This window comes from Scatophagus argus, chromosome 6 (genome assembly GCF_020382885.2).
Source record: "Scatophagus argus isolate fScaArg1 chromosome 6, fScaArg1.pri, whole genome shotgun sequence".
Classification (NCBI taxonomy): Eukaryota; Metazoa; Chordata; class Actinopteri; family Scatophagidae; genus Scatophagus; species Scatophagus argus.
In genome coordinates, this window is record NC_058498.1 from 6,110,202 (window position 1) to 6,127,179 (window position 16,978).

The 16,978-nt window shown below is 42.2% G+C and overlaps 1 protein-coding gene across 2 annotated transcripts in view; it reads left to right on the forward strand.

Moving 5' to 3' along the window:
* Positions 1-2,062: 2,062 nt before the first annotated feature.
* The window catches only part of cachd1 (cache domain containing 1), a 77,401-nt gene continuing 62,485 nt past the window's right edge, over positions 2,063-16,978 (forward strand). For both annotated transcript variants that reach the window (XR_006843611.1, XM_046391827.1), the window contains exon 1: positions 2,063-2,865. Coding sequence is in view for 1 of the 2 variants with exons in the window: in XM_046391827.1 (XP_046247783.1) it covers positions 2,614-2,865 (252 nt within the window). In the remaining variant the exon portion in view is untranslated. The remainder of the gene's footprint in view (positions 2,866-16,978) is intronic.

A 16,978-nucleotide genomic window follows, 5' to 3' on the forward strand; every position in this document is an offset into this window, starting at 1 on the left:
GTAATCCATTTAACAAAAGGAGGTTGTTTTACTCTGTAAATGCCACACACCAAAAATACTTTTCCATTTGATTTCAGTTAAAAGGCACTGAAGTTATTTTTGCTCCAATGTGATGCAACCACATGCTGCTCGCTATCATCAAGGCCATGACTAAACATTGTTGATACCCTATTCCAGAAATGCCTGCTATATGTACATTAATAGGATAATATTAATTAGTAGCTGACTATTATTTCTGGTGGATTAGTTGAGTAATTGCAAACATCCCTAATTCTAGCACAAGTACTTTACGACTACATGGTGGTAGACATTTGAAAAGTTTCTTCAGGAACCTCACATGACAAGGGAACATAACACCCACACTGCAGTATCTGTAAATAATTTGTCCCCTGCAATTTACTCGACTGTAACCTACAGTTTTCTGACTTCATTCAGTCTGTCAGTCAATCAGCAGACAGCAGTTTCAGCCCTCTGGCGCAGGGGATCAACACATGGCTAAAGCAGGTCTGCATTTGTAAAGTTGTGTGTGTGTGTGTGTGTAGGGGGGTATTTTTGCAATACAAGCCCAACCCATAAAGCAAGGAATTTGCAAAATAGGGAGGAAAGACGTGAGATGAATTTGTACCTGATCAAACAGTTGTGGAACATTTATTTTGTGTCTGAATGCAACATTGGTTAACCAGAAAATCTCCAAAAAGTTAGCGAGATTGCAGGGAGGAGGCCAGAAAATCAGATATAGCCTGCAATCCAATGAAACATGGAGACAGAGAGAGACAGACAGACAGACAGACAGACAGAGCGAGCACTGATTAGAGGTCAGCTGTTGGATGGGTTGGAGTGCTGTTATACTTCACAGGCAGGCATCACTGGCCTTGACTCCAAGATTCTTTATCAAATGAGCTCTCTATCAGAGCTTCTTTAATTTTACTGTCGGTAATCAAAATGTGAATTACCTATACACACAAGCCTCTGATCTTTGTCAAAGCAGCCAAAGTCAAATTGAGGCTGCAACGAAAACAAGAACTGGATTATTACAGGAGTGGAGTCCTTACTGGTTGCCAGAACCGGAGGTTCTTCCATTCATGTTAATTCCGGTGCTGTAGTTTATTTTCCTGTGGTTAAACCTGTAGGAGAAATCACTGATTTTGACAGAGACATGATATCACACTCCCACAGGCCAGTATAATGTCAGTTTAGGGCCTAAAAACTTTTCCCTCCACTTTCTGCATTTTTCTTGCCTGATTAGGCCTACTTTGTTGGAATCTCCAACTGTGTTTAAAGACAATTCCACACAGACATTGTTACTTGCAGAAAAGAATGCAATTATCCTTTACCCTCATAAAAACTAATGATATAAAAAGCCCACTTCAAGATAAAAGAAAAAGAAACAACATAAAAGTCACTGGAATGGGCAGAATACTTTGATGGAAATTTGGCTGCCATTGATCTTTGTAAACCACTTCACAACATGGAGCCTGTAAAAAAAGAGTAAAAGCAACAATCATTTTAAATACATGACTATTAAAAGTTGATGAAGAGTTTACATTTAAAGGGGTCTTATGTTGTATATTAGGCTCAATGAAATGATTAAGAATGAATGAATGAAGTATGGCGGCTATGGGGGCTTACGCTTGGTGGGAATTTTATTGACTTCCGGCAATATTTAGACTCAATACCTACCCATATCTGTCCATCCTGGAAGAAGGATACCTGCTCTGTTGAGGTTTGTCCATTTAAAGGCTTTTTTGATGGGGGTTTTCTTTATTGCAGCCACAGATTCAGTGTTGTAAGGTGTGTCGTAAAGCACTCTAAGCTTAATCTGTGGTTTAACCGACTTGATTTTAGAGAGCAATTTAGAAACAAATAAATAATTAAATCAAACTTCATGTTTTCATTTTTAGGCTTAACATATTAAATAAAATGTAACAATATCCAAATGCTTGCACATATTTTTTCTTTTCAGTGTCTGGCTCCATATGTTTGAAGAGGACGGTGGTTGTGGGTAGGTGCGTTGAGGGGACCCGGGCGTTTCTCGACATTTTTAAAATCCTTGCTACGGCCCTGCTGATCGCGTCGCGTATAAATGCGCTTCATACAGCCTACAACAGATTCACGGATCGGTCATTCAAAAATAAAAAAAACTTCACATGTCGTGTTTGCCAGTTTGGAGGGTCACGTCCGTTTTGTGCGTATCCCTTTTCCCAGCTGAAGATGAAGGCATCATGAAACCCTGATCCATTGATCCGGAGATCCAGGCGCCGGTCGGACTCTTGTTGTTTCCACGCCTCCCACTTTCACCCCCATTGTGGTGAATCTCCGGCTCTCACACACTTTGCCAGACTTCCAGGAGTTGCAGCGATCGACCGAAGACGGAGCACCGACAACATTCAAAAAAAAGAAATAAATCCTCTTTGACGGATGGATCTACTTTCATCTCTTGAGGGATTTCGGGGAGTTGCGATGGTCTGTGCTGCTGGAGACTGTGGAGACTCGTACCGGAGAGAAAAGGCACACGTAGTGTACGCTGCGAAGTTGTGAAGTAGTTTCCCTTGAAGTTTTTCTTTCCGCCACCAGCCCAGACTCCGTGTTTCTCCAGCCTGTAGACCCACAGCCATGATGGCGAGGCGGTCAGGGGAGAAACCTCTGCTTTTGACGCCGACTTCGCGCGCCGCTTTCCCGGATAAACACCTTCGGTTACACAGGGGCTTGTTGGCTTTTTCGTGGAGCTTCGTTTTAATCTGCTCGGCTTTTTCTTGTGGATATTGCGGAGCTGAGACGGAGTTTTCCATCCTGGAAGAGGCGCAAGTTTTGGCCGATCAGATGAAAAAGCTGTCCTCTCAGGAGCTGGGGGTCTTTACTATGCAGGTAAACGTGGAGGCGAAATGTTTTGTGTGTGTGTGTTTTTTAAAGTGTGCTTGTGTTGTGTTTTTGCGTAAAGCTGTGGGGTTTTTCTGTGCCACCCCGAGTTGGATTTAAAGACAAACTGGCTCAAACAGCGTTGTTCAAACGGAACAAAATAAAGCAATAATCACAGAGGGAAACTTTGTTGACAGAAATGTTAGGAAACAATAAGCTCTTTGGTTGCCAGTGTTGTCTTGCTTGGTGTTGCAGTGCAACAACAGGCGCTTTGGAGTTAGGACGCGTTTATCTGGGACATCAACACGCTGGAGGTTTGGTGTTCAGGACGGCTTGTGTTTCACCTTTTATTTGTTCCCTAATCTGGTTGTATAGATGCGTTTTTTAATTATTATTAAAGCTTAATTATTTCAGCACATTTTGCTGTGTGTCTGCCTCTGTTTGCAGAAAGGACAAGTGAAAGGTGATTGTGATTGTGCCCTTATTAATCCTAATAAATGACACCAGCTTGGTACGTTTAACTGTGTCGAGGTGGTAAGACTTGTGCAGATGAAAAGCTAGTTACAATTCAGCTGCCTTCCAGTGTGTCTGAGAATCTGTGCTAAGTAGGTCTGCTGAACATCACATAACGAAAAAAAAACAATTTTTTTTATCTCATGCGGCTGCAGCCCGCAGGCCCAGTTTGAAAATCAGATTTTTTGAGACAGTTCGTGATGAAATACCAACAAGAAGTCAGATTTTGTTCGTGTGTGGAGAAAAAGACGTCTTCTCCAGCAGCAGCAGCAGCAGCAGCTGGAATCAGGGCTGTTGGTGGTGATTTGGTTAATTAAATCAACTGCTTGGTTAGTAGGCTAAAATGTCAGAAAACAGCCTGGTGAAAAACACCCATCACATCACATAGGAAGAGCTGGTGAACTGAATTTAATGTCACTGACTAACTGATTCTTTGTTTCAGCTCTGACTGCGCCTGACCTGATACTTTGGGATTTCAGAGCTGAAATTGTTGGTCCATTCACCAATTAGATGTTTGACAAATTTCTGATTTGACACTTGATGCAGCTGGTGGCAGTTTATTCCATGATGGCAAACTGGGTTGTGAACTAGAGCTGAAAGGACCAGTCAATGAATCGATTAGTTGGCCAACAGAAAACTGAAAGCGACACCTATTTTGACAAGTAAACTCGTTCAATTTAAGTACCTCCTCCTCAGTTCTGAGATTTGCCCTTTTCGTCTTTTGTGCTTCGGGTTTCGGGCTCTTCGGACAAAACGAGAAATTTGAATGGGCCTACCTGGGCTGAAGCACATTGTAACAGGCATTTTCACTATATTCTGCTGTTTTATAGACCAAATCTGATTAATCAGTCCTGATTGATAGAGGAAATAATCAGCAGATTAATCAAGAGTGAAAATAATCGTGTGTTTCAGCCCTAATTGGGTTTAAGCACACTGCGTGAACACAGAAAAGAAAACCACACTTTGCTGTGTTGAGTCACCAAATGGCAGAAGGTGCAGGGTGCAGCTCTGGGTGCTGCAGGGTGTGAGGGGGGTGTTTGGCACTTCAGAGGCAGAGGCGCTCACAGGCCCTGAACACAGAGGCGAGGCAGCGGGGGGGCCCTGCCCCCAAATGGTGTTTCATCTTCTCTGCTTCCACACTGAGCTGCCTTCATCTCGGCTCTGGGAGTCGGCTTTGAGGGCTTCCTCTGATCCCCCTGGATCCGCCTTTGTCACCGCTCATCCCTCCCTGAGCTCCAGTTTGCGCTCGGCTTCTGCCTCATTCCCGTTCCTTCCATCGCTCCTTCTGCTCTTTGTGCAGTCTGCCTTTTTTTGCTGTGTATTTTAATTTTCTCCTGCTCTTGCTGGTGCACACAGTGAAAATTAAACCCCCTTTCTTAGCCTCTGTCCAGTTCTGTCTTTATTCCTGGAGTACAAATTGTTCCATCAGATGCAAAAGTACAATTAATGTGAAATAATATTTTTAACAACTCGTTTTAATTTCATATGACCCTTTAAGATCATTAGTGAAAATATGCGTTTGGCGTCCCCCCCCTCTCCCCGTATCGTGGGAAAACAGTTGTGAGGCTGTCATGTTGTTGTACAAGCTGTGAAAATCTGACTTGGCACAAAGCTAATGTGAGTTTGATTGAAGCCGTGCATTTCACGGATTTGTCGGAGTGGTTTTCCACAAACGTAAGAGATGTGCATCCAGTAAAAACAGTCTGCATTTGCCCATGAAAACAACTGCAGGAATCCGTCGGCAGTGCTGTCTGTGTGGACACCTGCTCTGATGCTCAGATGTGGCCTGACTCACAGCCTGCAGGTGTGTCAGTTCAACTAGAATTCACTTTATCTTCTGCCTCTTTGGCATTTCTCCTTTTTTTCCCCTGTGCAGCCAATGATGCAGTGATTTTCCACGCTTTCATTTTTTTTCCTCCCTAAAGTTAGTTTTTATCCAAACAGCACCATTGACCTTAATGCAAGTTCTGATTTCTGGAGTCAGCTGCTGTTCATTATCTATTGGCGGCACGTTTTTCTGTGTTTTCCTTTTTGGAACAGAGACTTGACCATGAAGAGTTCTCACTGTACCATTTCAGAGAAGATGTGAAGGTTTTGTTATTAAGTGGGAATCCCAGCATGTCCGTTTAAAGCGTAATTCTACCCCTCTCAACTCCACCCCTCATTCTCTGGCAGATGTGTAATTTAAGGCTTGCCTTGTCAGTGTTTCTGAGTCACTGGGTCAACCTGTTCAATCTGTCATTGAGTTACTCAGTTATCAGGAAACATGTGGATTGAAGTTGTCGTATTTTCATAGGATATTTATCATATTTATATTGTAAAAACAGTTCCCAGGTATGTTTATGGTATTCTTTGCAATCTGCTGCACTTCATTCAGTTCATAATTGCCAGCTTTAGCACAGAATCGGGATTTGAGACATATTTCTGTTTTCCTTACATGCGATGTCTTGGTTTGCGTCTGCTGTACAGCAGTTACTCAGCACAGAAGTGTTTTGCATTCAAGTGCGTTCATCATGTTTCCATCATTTACATATTACATTTTCCTTCTACTTAATGTGTTAGTTATTTAAAGCAGCTGCTGTGTCTCTCATTGTGTTGATGCTAATACATGCTTTCTGGTGTATCTTCGATCCATTTCAGCCTTTGTCTCTCAGACCTTGCAGGTTCTCAAGCGCATAAATTATAAAGTTAAGAATAGTCTTCTCCACTAAGAAAATATTTCATATCTGTCTGAATGATTTATGACATTGATTTCTGCCATGTAACTCTAAAGTGTTTTGGGAAAGCAAACAGTCTCATATGTAACTAATGAGCACTTCATGTCACATTTTCTGTGGCTTAAAGTAGATGGTTTTACATGGCAATTTGGATTTAGCCTTGGATGTAAATATGAAATTCAATCCCTCTTTCCCTTTTCCATGTTATTAAAACATGGGCCTGGTGCTACTTTTGTCATGTGGGCGTATGCTAGAGCGAGGACTACGGTACATGTGCGGTAGAGCCACAGTCATAGCAACACATCACTGTTGGAAATGTGGAGAAACAAACTGGCATGTGTAGATTGTCACTAATGTTGAAGCCAACGAGAGATCACTCAACACTGTGTGAAAAGTCCACTTCACTTGCTTTTACTGAGAGAATATTTACACCCCGTTGGCTGACTATTTACAAAAGAAATTTCACTGTGTTAGTTTTAAGGGCCTTAATCCACAGAGAAGTGCGGTTTGTTATTGAGGCTGGCTTGTCCAGGATCCCCGACCCCTTAATTGAATATTGATAGAAATTTGAGGGCGGTGGAAGTTTGTGCAGGAAAAGAGAAAAGCTGGGGTCGCTCTGCACTGTCATTAAGCTATGATTTTCTGGCTTGGGTTTGGTCCAAGGGCAACACCAGCTGAGGGGCTTTGTTGTTTTTTGGGTTAGACATTTTGAATGGAGCTCTTTTCACATATAGATACCTTCTCTCTCCTCTGTCTCCCTTTGTTTCCTTGTACCTTTATTTTAATCTTAATCCTCTTCCTTCCTTTTATTTGTCTGTTTCTTGGTTTCTTTTTCTGTGTTTCTTCTCTTTTCGTCACTTTATATTGAATCAGTTGCAGAGACAGGAAAGGAGGAGGAAGAGGAGGGTTAGAGGATATACAGCAGGACATCAGAATTCCTGCTAGGTTCTCTGCAGTACAGCTTCAAAGCCTTCTTGCCTCTTACTGCATTGCCTGCATGGCTGTGTGCTCAAACATTCAAGGTTACTATGAGCCTCTCAGGCCCTCTGCTTCATGTGGGACTGTTGCTATCTCTCATTCTTTCTCTCTTTTGACTTTGACTGCTTATTTTTCTCTGTTTTACTTTCAAACATCAACAGCTACTTAATAATACGAAGCTAAATTTATGCACGAACCACTGCGCATCCAGTCAGGGCGCGTAGATGTTGACTGCATGTTCATTTGAATAGGAGGTTTATAACCCGGGTTCTATGAAAGGAGAGTTTATGTATAACATTTTTCTTCATAACACTCATCCAAAGAGGCAAATGAACACTTAGGTGTCAAACATGGCTCTGAACACATTCCTGTACTTGTTGAGGATATAAATGTGGGCTCTTTTTGTTGCACACCCCTCAAGGCACAGATGTTACATAATGTCATGTCTGTTCCCTGTCAGTGTTGAAAGTGAAACAAACAAACCATGGATGGAGGAGCGATGCCACTTTCCCCTTTCTGTGTGTTCATCAACCATTTTCATGCCCAAATGGAGTGTGATGTGGGCCAGCGAACTAAACTGTGTTCCAGGATATGTGTTTAACACTGATTCACTCAAGACTCTGTTGCTCAGCTGTAGTTCCAGCTAAACTGCCCATCAAGGTTTTGTATCATTCTTTGTGCTTTTAACAGGGATGTTTTGCTTTAGTGATAGCAAGCGTAGCCTCTGTTACGCTGGCGTCTTCCAGCATAAATTGTCGAGTTTCTGTAGATCGAGCAACCTGCGCTCACATTGTCATGCCAAAGATGAGCATGGTCAGAATGGTTATACTCTTTAATTCATTCACTCACCCGGTCAGATGAAATGACTCTCAGCTTTTGAAAGTTGTAGGGATTCTCTGTCTTTCTTTCTTCATTCTTCTGACCTCCTTTCTCTTGTATGCAGTTTGCAGTCTGTCTGAGCAACAGGTGCGTTGCATTAGTCAGACTTGCATTGCACTGTGATGGCACAATTCCTTGTTTTTGCTCCGACCATAAATTGTGATGTGCCTCAGCGGTTTATGAGCCGTTCAAGGCTGTGCTGAACTATCAGCACCTCTTTTCTTTTTCCGTTTTACACTAGCTTTCACACACAGCTATTGGGTTCTGAGTCCCAAGCTGATGCTGATACATGAATACTTCATAAGACCCAGTTATACTGTTCTGTGTGTGTGTGTGTGTGCGTGTGCGAGCTTTAGTCTTTTCCCTTTTTATTTTTGTCCATGCTGAATTGGAATTAAACATGGTAACTGGTATGATGAGCTGTTGGGTATACATGATCTTACTTGCATGTTAAGGTTTTCCATAATTGTTTAAATTAATAATTGTATTTCTTGAGTTCATTTTTCATGGAAAAACGGGGCTATCTGCCAATAGCTGCAAGGACCCACTGCGACATCTGCAATGTTTTAAAACTTGGAATGACTTCTATATCAGCTTTCAAAAATCTCGGCCTGTCCATAACGATCCACTAAATAATAATAATAATCCATAAGACGGGGAAACAAGATGTCGACTATTACCTTTATCATGCCGTCACAATGCGAAAGACACCAGAGCAAAGGGACATGTTTTTATGAAATGTGGAGCTGCTTGTAGGTTTTGGCCTGAATCCTAAAATCGAGAGGCTCAGACACCCCTTCTGTCCAACTACTCTGCACCACGGTGTCTCTACCCTCCTAACTGAACACACATCAGGCATGTTGAAGTCCCCGGACTTTTTGGACAAATCTGGGATTTCAGTGCTGCTGTCTGCTGTCAGTGTTGCTTCAGGACTGAAGAAAAACAGCCTAATTTTGTTGTCAACTTTAAGTAGTTGAATTCATACAAGTCCCCACTGGGTGGTTCAGAGGGCTCGAAATGTAACAGAAAACTGCTCTACGATCTCCTGTGTGTTGTGTTCACATTTACATTACAGTTTTTGCCCTGTATGGCCACACAGAAGGAAGTGCGCATCTAGTCATGGACGAGAGGCTGGCTAACTACGCCAGCTATCCTTACAGCTAGCCCGGGTGGACGCCATTAATGTCTACACCCTGCCCTGTCATGAGCATGTGCGTCTTGTCCATAAGTGGATGCGCGCTTCCTGTTGCATGGTTACACGTTGTAGTTCTGTAGAAAGAAAACAGTTCCTACATGAAGCTGCTCACAACAAGGTCTTGATTATTGTGAACAGCACCGCCGGTAAGAAGGAAGAGTAGGTAGTTTTGTTTTTGGTGAGAACGTCTCTTTAAAGTCATGAATTGACTGATTGAAAGATTGGAAAAATCAACATTTTATTATCTGGCCACATCAGCAGCCCTGCTTATCTTATTTTCAAAGATTCAATCTTAAGGGACAGCAACAAAAGTTGCATGTAAGACATCTGAAGTTAGTTTTTACAACAATGAGGAATGTGACTTCTTTTAGTAATGTGTTCCTTTCATCTGGAGTCATTGTCAAATGTCTGGGTTCCTGAGCACGAGTCACAGTTAATTGTGTGAATTTTCCTATTCAGACTTTCTTTTGACCTGGCCATGTCCATTTTGAGCAGTTGCCAAATTACCTCCACAGAGACCTGAAAAGACATCATGTATCATTTGGTGTCTGGCCTCATTTTTATTTGATTCTCCCTGCAGCCCACTTCCATATCTCACTTTGTGCTTGAAGCCTGCTGGAAGAAAGATATGCAGAGAAAAATACTTTCAGGGATGGGTTTTTTTTATACCTCAGGAGCTTTTGGACAGCATGACTCCCGTTCAATTCAATCAAGTCCCTTTAATTTTTTTTTTTTGCCTTTGTAAGTACAGCCTATGCACTGTCTGTTGGCTCCTGCTAGACTGCGGTCAGGATGGAGCATAAAACTGATGTTTTACCCTTTCTGCGCCAGCTGTTGTGGTTTAAATCTGTCTGTACTGTCATGGCCAGATCATTTATCTGACCGCTTTTTGATCTGTTTCCCACATCTCCCAGTTGAAAAAGGCCTCTCTCTGTTTGGCTTTGACTAAAATTGCTTTTGCAGTGATTTGCAGTCTCCTCGGCCTTCACCTTTTTGTGTCCTCTTTTGCTTGCTTTACCCTCTCGTTGCTTGTAACCTGTTTTAACCTGACCTATACTGCTAAGTTCTTGTTAAGAATTTAGAAGGAACATTTGTGTGACTGCTATCCAAGTGTAAATGAGTTAAACATAGCTGGAGCTGGAGAAATAGTATATTTTCCAGATGCGTCAGGTCGTTATCAGTTTGATTTACAATAAACATTAGGATGCCATCTGCAGGCATGCACGCATGTATACACAACACATGTCCATGTATTGTATCATAATGATGTATAAAGTTGAAACTATAATATTTTCATTAATAATAATTGATCATGTGAGTCATTTTTCAAGCCAAACTGCTAAACACACTACCTCTTTTGCTGCATTTAAAGAGTTTCGGAAAATTGGTTGAGACAAAATTAAAACTTCAAACGCGTCACATTGTGCTCTGACGGCATTTTTTACTATTTCTTGACTTTTCATTGATGAACTATTAATTAGTCAGTGGAGAAGAGAATATTTTGTTGCCGCCTCTATCATATAAAATAATTCTTACTTGGAGGCTGATCCGGACCAGTTTACTCTTAGCGCACAATGTTAAGTTTTACTTCCAGTTTTGTTGTTTATTCAGACTTTTATCTGTCTCAAATAGTGAAATATGCCGTCACAAATCACCATAAAACCCATAGATATTCACTTCATGATATCATGAAAACAGGAAAAACTAACAAATCCTCACCGCAAAAAGTTGGCATTTCAGTTTTTATGAATTAGGCCTGTGATAATCAATCAGCAAAACAGTTGTTGATTAATTTTCTTCAGTACTAATTTTCTAAGTATTGAACTGAGCCCTGGGCATCAAAGATACAGCCAAGCCCTCCAGCTTTTTGGTGAAAGTAGCTTACTCTTTCCTCTGCTTACTAAAGAGGATAACTAATTAACTGGCTGTGTTTAATCAGCTCTTTCTCACTTTTTTTAATGATTCTGCCTCTCTCTCTATTACCTCCCTCACTCATTATTTCCCATTCACTATCGCCCCCACTGCCTTGTCTTTCTTCGCACAGCCTCACACACACATACACACACACAAGAGCGATAACAAATGCACTCAATGAGAGAGAAAAGGATCTTTATTGGTGATCCAGCCTTTGTGTTTTTTTCCGTCCAGATTCCTGCCAGTGTTACTTAGTTAGCTCCAACAGGGCTGACCTGGCAGTGTGAGCCAAGGGACCCCAGGCCACCCCTTAGCAAGTCAGTCCCTTCACTCTCCACAATGGGCAAGACTCAAAATGAACTCTCCCTCAAAGAGAGAAAGAGGCGGGGGCTTGTGGTGAAGGCAAGGGGGCAGTCAGCAAAATACCCGATTGGGAGGGCAAGGAGAGTACAGGGACCAGTTCCCTCCCCCAGACACCATGCATTTGTAAGGCCCCCATCCCCCTCACAATGCACACACACTCGTGCAGAAGAGGCTTTGCATTCTCGATGAGGAGAGAATTGGAGCTCCCACTGTGGAGAAGCAGATCAGTCTGTTTTTCATGCCTCTTTACTCTCTCTCTCCTTCTCCCTCCCTCGCCCTCTCTGTGTTCATGCCTCTCCCTCAAAGCTCCCTGTTGCATATATAAACTTGCTGTAAACCTAAACTTCACAGTTGTGTAGGTTTCCAGTGCTGTCTTGAATTTTCATCCCTGTTTTTATGCCTATTTGCAGGATTTTTGTATTTGGGTAGGTGCATTTTTGATGCTTATATCTGACTGTGAATGTATAGTAGGCTTTGGGCTTCTTCCTGCAAAATGTAAGAATGACAACAGAATTACTGTGTGCAGCAGTGGCAGCTCGTACACACACAAAGCACAAACATTGTCACAGCAGTTTGCATCTTTTTCTGTGGCGAGGAGCTGTATGACGCCGCTCAAGCTCCGGAGCCACGGGGTTGTGGAGGTCAGCTCAGCTAGTCTAACTTCTCTCCTCACAGCCATTCATAAACATAGTGACTTCTGCCGCTTAAAGACGCAGTCAGTAATGATTATCACAACATATCCATATCCATATACACATATATCCATGTGTAGGGATGGGAGTTTTATGGATACCAATATTGATACTGATACTGCTTCTCAGCACAATCCTTAGTCCTTAGTTTCCCTTATTATGTGCAAAAAATTAAAGAGATGACTTTGAAACTGAAAACATTCAACACTTTTTTGTAGAAATAAGTCATACGGGCAGTAGTCATCTCTCTACAGCTGAAAATATTACTAACTTTTAGCTATACAAAAAATAATTATTTCACTGTCGGGACAGCTCATGCTAAGGTTAAACAAGCTAATTATGCTATTAAGCAATATTTCGATACTGACCAATCAGGAACCTGCTTCAGTTTCCGTGATAACCATCGCTCCTATTGTGTCACGGCAAAGTTTGCCAAGATTTCAAGTTGAATCAGCAGGTTTTATAGCTGGGAAACGCTCCCCGATACCTTGCAGTACTTATTACTTTGCAGGCACTCTGAATTGCAAATTAGTGCCCCAAATTAAAGGTAGAGGGTGCTTTGAACTCTGGAAGCTTGAATATGGATGTGGAGTTGCGGTCTACGATGTAGCACGTAACATTAGTCATATAGGGTAGAAAATGAAGGTTTTGAATGAAGTTTTGCTTACAGCTGTGTTTTTTTCCCCCAGAACATTCATGGGCTCTTGGGTGAAACACATTACTGGCTGTTTTTATACGCAGACTTTTTTTAGTGGCGGTTAAAACAATGATGGGGAAAAGCTGAAAAGAATAGTTTGACATTTTAAGAAATGCTGAGTGTTTGATGAGAAGATTTATGCCGCTTTCATGTCAGTTCACTTAATATAGAGCTGAAGCTGGGAGGTGATTAGCATAGCCTAGCACAGAGTCTAGGTGCAAGGGGAAACAGCTAGCCTCGTTTTCAAGTTATGTGCTTCATGTCCTTTCATACTGAATATAATCATATGATATCATATTAATGGAAGGTAGATAAATGAGCCATGCAGGAAAAAAAGTCATTGTAATCAATGCTTTCTTTTGGTTTTCTCTTGTGCCTTGAGGCCTTCTCAGAAGCCTGACGAGATGCTTTCTGCACTGCAGTTCCAGCTTTTTCCTTTGACTATCTTCTCCGTCATCTTCTCATCTTCTCTGCTCATCGTTCCCATCTCCCGGTGTAATTGTGTCCGTGGGTGGTAGCATGTGAAGCTGTCCTGTGCCTTTTGTCTTCTGCCCGTTCACCGCCTTTGAAGAAAAGTCAGGAAGTGACCTGGGCTAATGAGTTGAACTTTGGACTTTCTGCTCCTGTCTCTGTAAGACAAGGCTGGTCGGAGGATGAAAAGACTTGCGCTGTTTTTATTCTCGGGGAGAAAATGGCAAGGGGGAAAATGTGATACTGCTTGCTAATTAGGAGGCAGGGAGGAGTGTCAGGGCTTTGAGTGCGAGATGAAAAATGGGTAGACTGCTTCAGACACTTCCAATACTCCAAGCACATGTAAACACCTGAAGTCACACTATCTTTATCTCGACACACACACACACACGCACGCGCGGCTCACATAAACACAGACTCGTAGAAAGCTACATGGAGCGGCTGCAGCTGTGTTTAGCTATCAGTGTCTCTGAGCTCAGTGATGTGTTTGTCAAACGGGTGGCTTGTTTGATCTGGTCTGACTCACCAGTAATGGAAGACAAGCATAAGGAAAGCCAAGCAGGCGTCAGTGTTTTTAACACTGGAATGGACATTTTCCTGCCAGCAGGCCAGATCACTAAAGACTATAGCCCATTTTTTCTGGCTGTAATCAAGAACGTGTCCACTTCCAACAAATCTGCTTTCAATCTTAAGTTTATGCAGAACTCCAGCGTGATTGTGACATTCACGCAAATAAACGGCAAAGTCACCTGCAGGTGTGAGCATGGTGGTTTTTCACTCAAGTCTGCAGCAGCTAAGCATTACAGTGGACATTTCCTCCCCATTGGGATGTCATTTGAACACAGAGGAGAGCTGATTTAGGTTAGGCATGATAACTGAGTCCTTAGCCCTTAGTGCCCAAATGATAACCATTACGTCTCGTGCTGAATCCCAGCCTCATAAAAACATACTGCTCTTGTTGCGTCAGGACCATCTTGAATTCATCTGGCAGCACATTACACATCTTGGCCTCTCAATTAAGAAACTCGCCAGTTTTCTCAGTTTTCCTCTCTGGCCATCTCATTCTGTGTGTGCAGGTTGTCTTTGTGGTGCATTCTGATTTGATTTCACTGTTACGAAACAAAAACAATTGGTTGTTGAGTTAAATGGACAAATAGGATCATCTTTTCAGCCAACTGAGCATGTTGACTCAGCAGAGCAGCCTGTCTTTGAGAGAAGTTACTCTGGTTGGCTGTTCAGCTAAGTCCGTGCACCACAAGAAAAAAAGGAAGTGAGCAAAGCAAGCAAACGGCTAAAGTCACGATGGCGCTTGAACGCTTGTTTTATTTTCCAGCGATCATCACGGTGCACAGATAGTTATTCACAACGCCGTGGCCTTCTGGAGCAAAGCGACTGTCTAACTGATGAACGAGAGAGGTGAGCCAGTGGCAGCCATACTCTGCTTTATCATAACAACGACTTGTGTATCTGAAGCCCCTTTTTGAATGATGAATATATATACTACCGCCACCTGCTGGTATCTAAGAGTTATGCCCTCTCACACAAGATCAGAACGTGTGTGATAGTTGGCCGTCAGCTGTAGTGTTTGCAGTGCAACTTCTTGGGCCGTACAGAAGCATCGTAAGGTGTGTGTGAGTGTGTGTATACTCATCCAGAATGAAATCAGTACAGGTGGTTGGGCAGATCCAGTGTTCAGCCAATTGCATAGCAAGCTGCGTATCACTCCTTTAGCATTAATTAATTTTTTTTTTCTCTGGCAGATGCCCAGTCAACTTTGTGTAAAGGACATCTGAATTCTCATTTTGTCCAGTCTTACCAGTCTTTTCCTTTCAGACCTTTTTTCATCCAGAAGGCCTGCACGCTGCCAGGTTTGGGTGGCTGGTGCCGTGCCAGCTTTTCTCAGTCTGTCTAGCCCTGGTGTTGGCACTGTCAGCCAGCTGAGGTTTCTGCTGGTATCTCTTGGCAGCTGAACAGGAGACAAACCCTGTCTACATATTCTGCATTTCATGGAACTTGTTTTTTCATGTGTGAATCAGTGTCACCGTGGAAAAATTCCAGAAAATGTGCTTTGGTAAATAACTACATTAAAGCGTAATATTTTAAGGTGAAGTTCCCCATTAATCTCTAGACCTTTTATGTATTGAATCTCCTGTTTAAGATTTTTGTGTCGATACTGGCTGCCCCGTTTACATAATTAGCTACTAATTGAAATTTTGCTCATGCTTGGGTATATCAGTGAAGATCCACCAGTGTGCTCACCAGCAAAAACACTCTATGAATCCGAGTAATATCAATTCACTTGCTCTCATTTCCAGGCTTTTGAGGCTATGTTAAACTTCAATGCAGTAAAATGAAATAACCCTTTTTGATCGTCTTTACACAGGGAGTAATGCAGGTTGAACCATTTCATGAAAAACTGCTTCACTTAAAAACAGCAGAACTTGACAATGCTATGAATATGTATCAGTATAATAAATAACAAGTTGTCATTTTACCCACCCTGAGAATGTGAAGATACTGTATGAATATTGTTAAATCTGTAATGAGATCCCAAACCAGGCATTCCGATTGACTGTCATAGCAGGACTGCCGAACGAAAGCTTCTTCTTTGAGAGGAGCTGTCACATGTCTCCTGCATACTTAAAAAACAGCAACACTGCTCTCCCTCCCCTCACATTCACAACTGCAAAGCCACTCATCATTTACATACCAGAAACTTGTGAATGTCCTTGGGGAATTTGCTCTCTCTCTCTCTCTCTCTCTCTCTCAGCTCTCACACGTGTGCTTCTGCACACAGCGATGATCGACTCATGAATCTGAATTGGACGTTTCCCATGTTAAGACAGCATAGGAAATAAACCTGCTGCATATTCAGTTGATACCACCCCCCCACCCCACAAGCCTGCCTGCTGTCGTAAGAACTTGGGTTGACATGTTTGTGAAACAATAGCACTGCAGGTGTGCGTGAGAGACGGTTTCTCCATACTGTTTTCTGTATATTTTCCATGAGATTTCTGCATTTGAATTTAAAGCCTGGGGTTTGAGTTCCAGTTCAGACAATTAAATTTAATGTAAGTTGTCATACATTTTCTCATGAAATATTTTCATTCAAAAACTGTTCCAGTAGCCTACCGTTGGTGCTCATATATGGTTCTTTACTATGGGGAACAGCCTGCATTTAAGAATAATAGTGTTGTGCTTAATGAGGGAGGAAGAATGACACTTATTACTGGAGGAAGTCAAAACAGTTAAAACGTCTGGCTTGTTGTTTTTCTGTAAATTTCATGTGTGCATGCTGCATAATGCTCCCAGAAAATAACCTGACCTTGTAATGAATGCTTCATTAAATTCAATCGTGCTTCAGAGTCATATATTTGGGGGTATAGTCTGCTGCTGCATAGCCTTGACAAAACCATTGCTTTCTGCCAGGGGCGTTGGTATGTCTTCACTTCTTAGCCGCTACAGGACACAGTACTTTTTTCCTAGTTGTGGAGAAGTGTTTGTTTTCCTAGTTGACTGTTGTATAGGCCTACCCTTGCTGGCAGCTGTGTTCACTCATATGACTCTGTTCGCCCTCCAGGGATTTATTTTACCCTGTGTCTCTTCCCAGTGTAACTACAGAAAAGGCTGAAATGTGCCTATATTTGGAGGACTCCTAGCAGGCTTGTGCATAGCACTATGGCAGGCCACAAGAGGTGTAGTT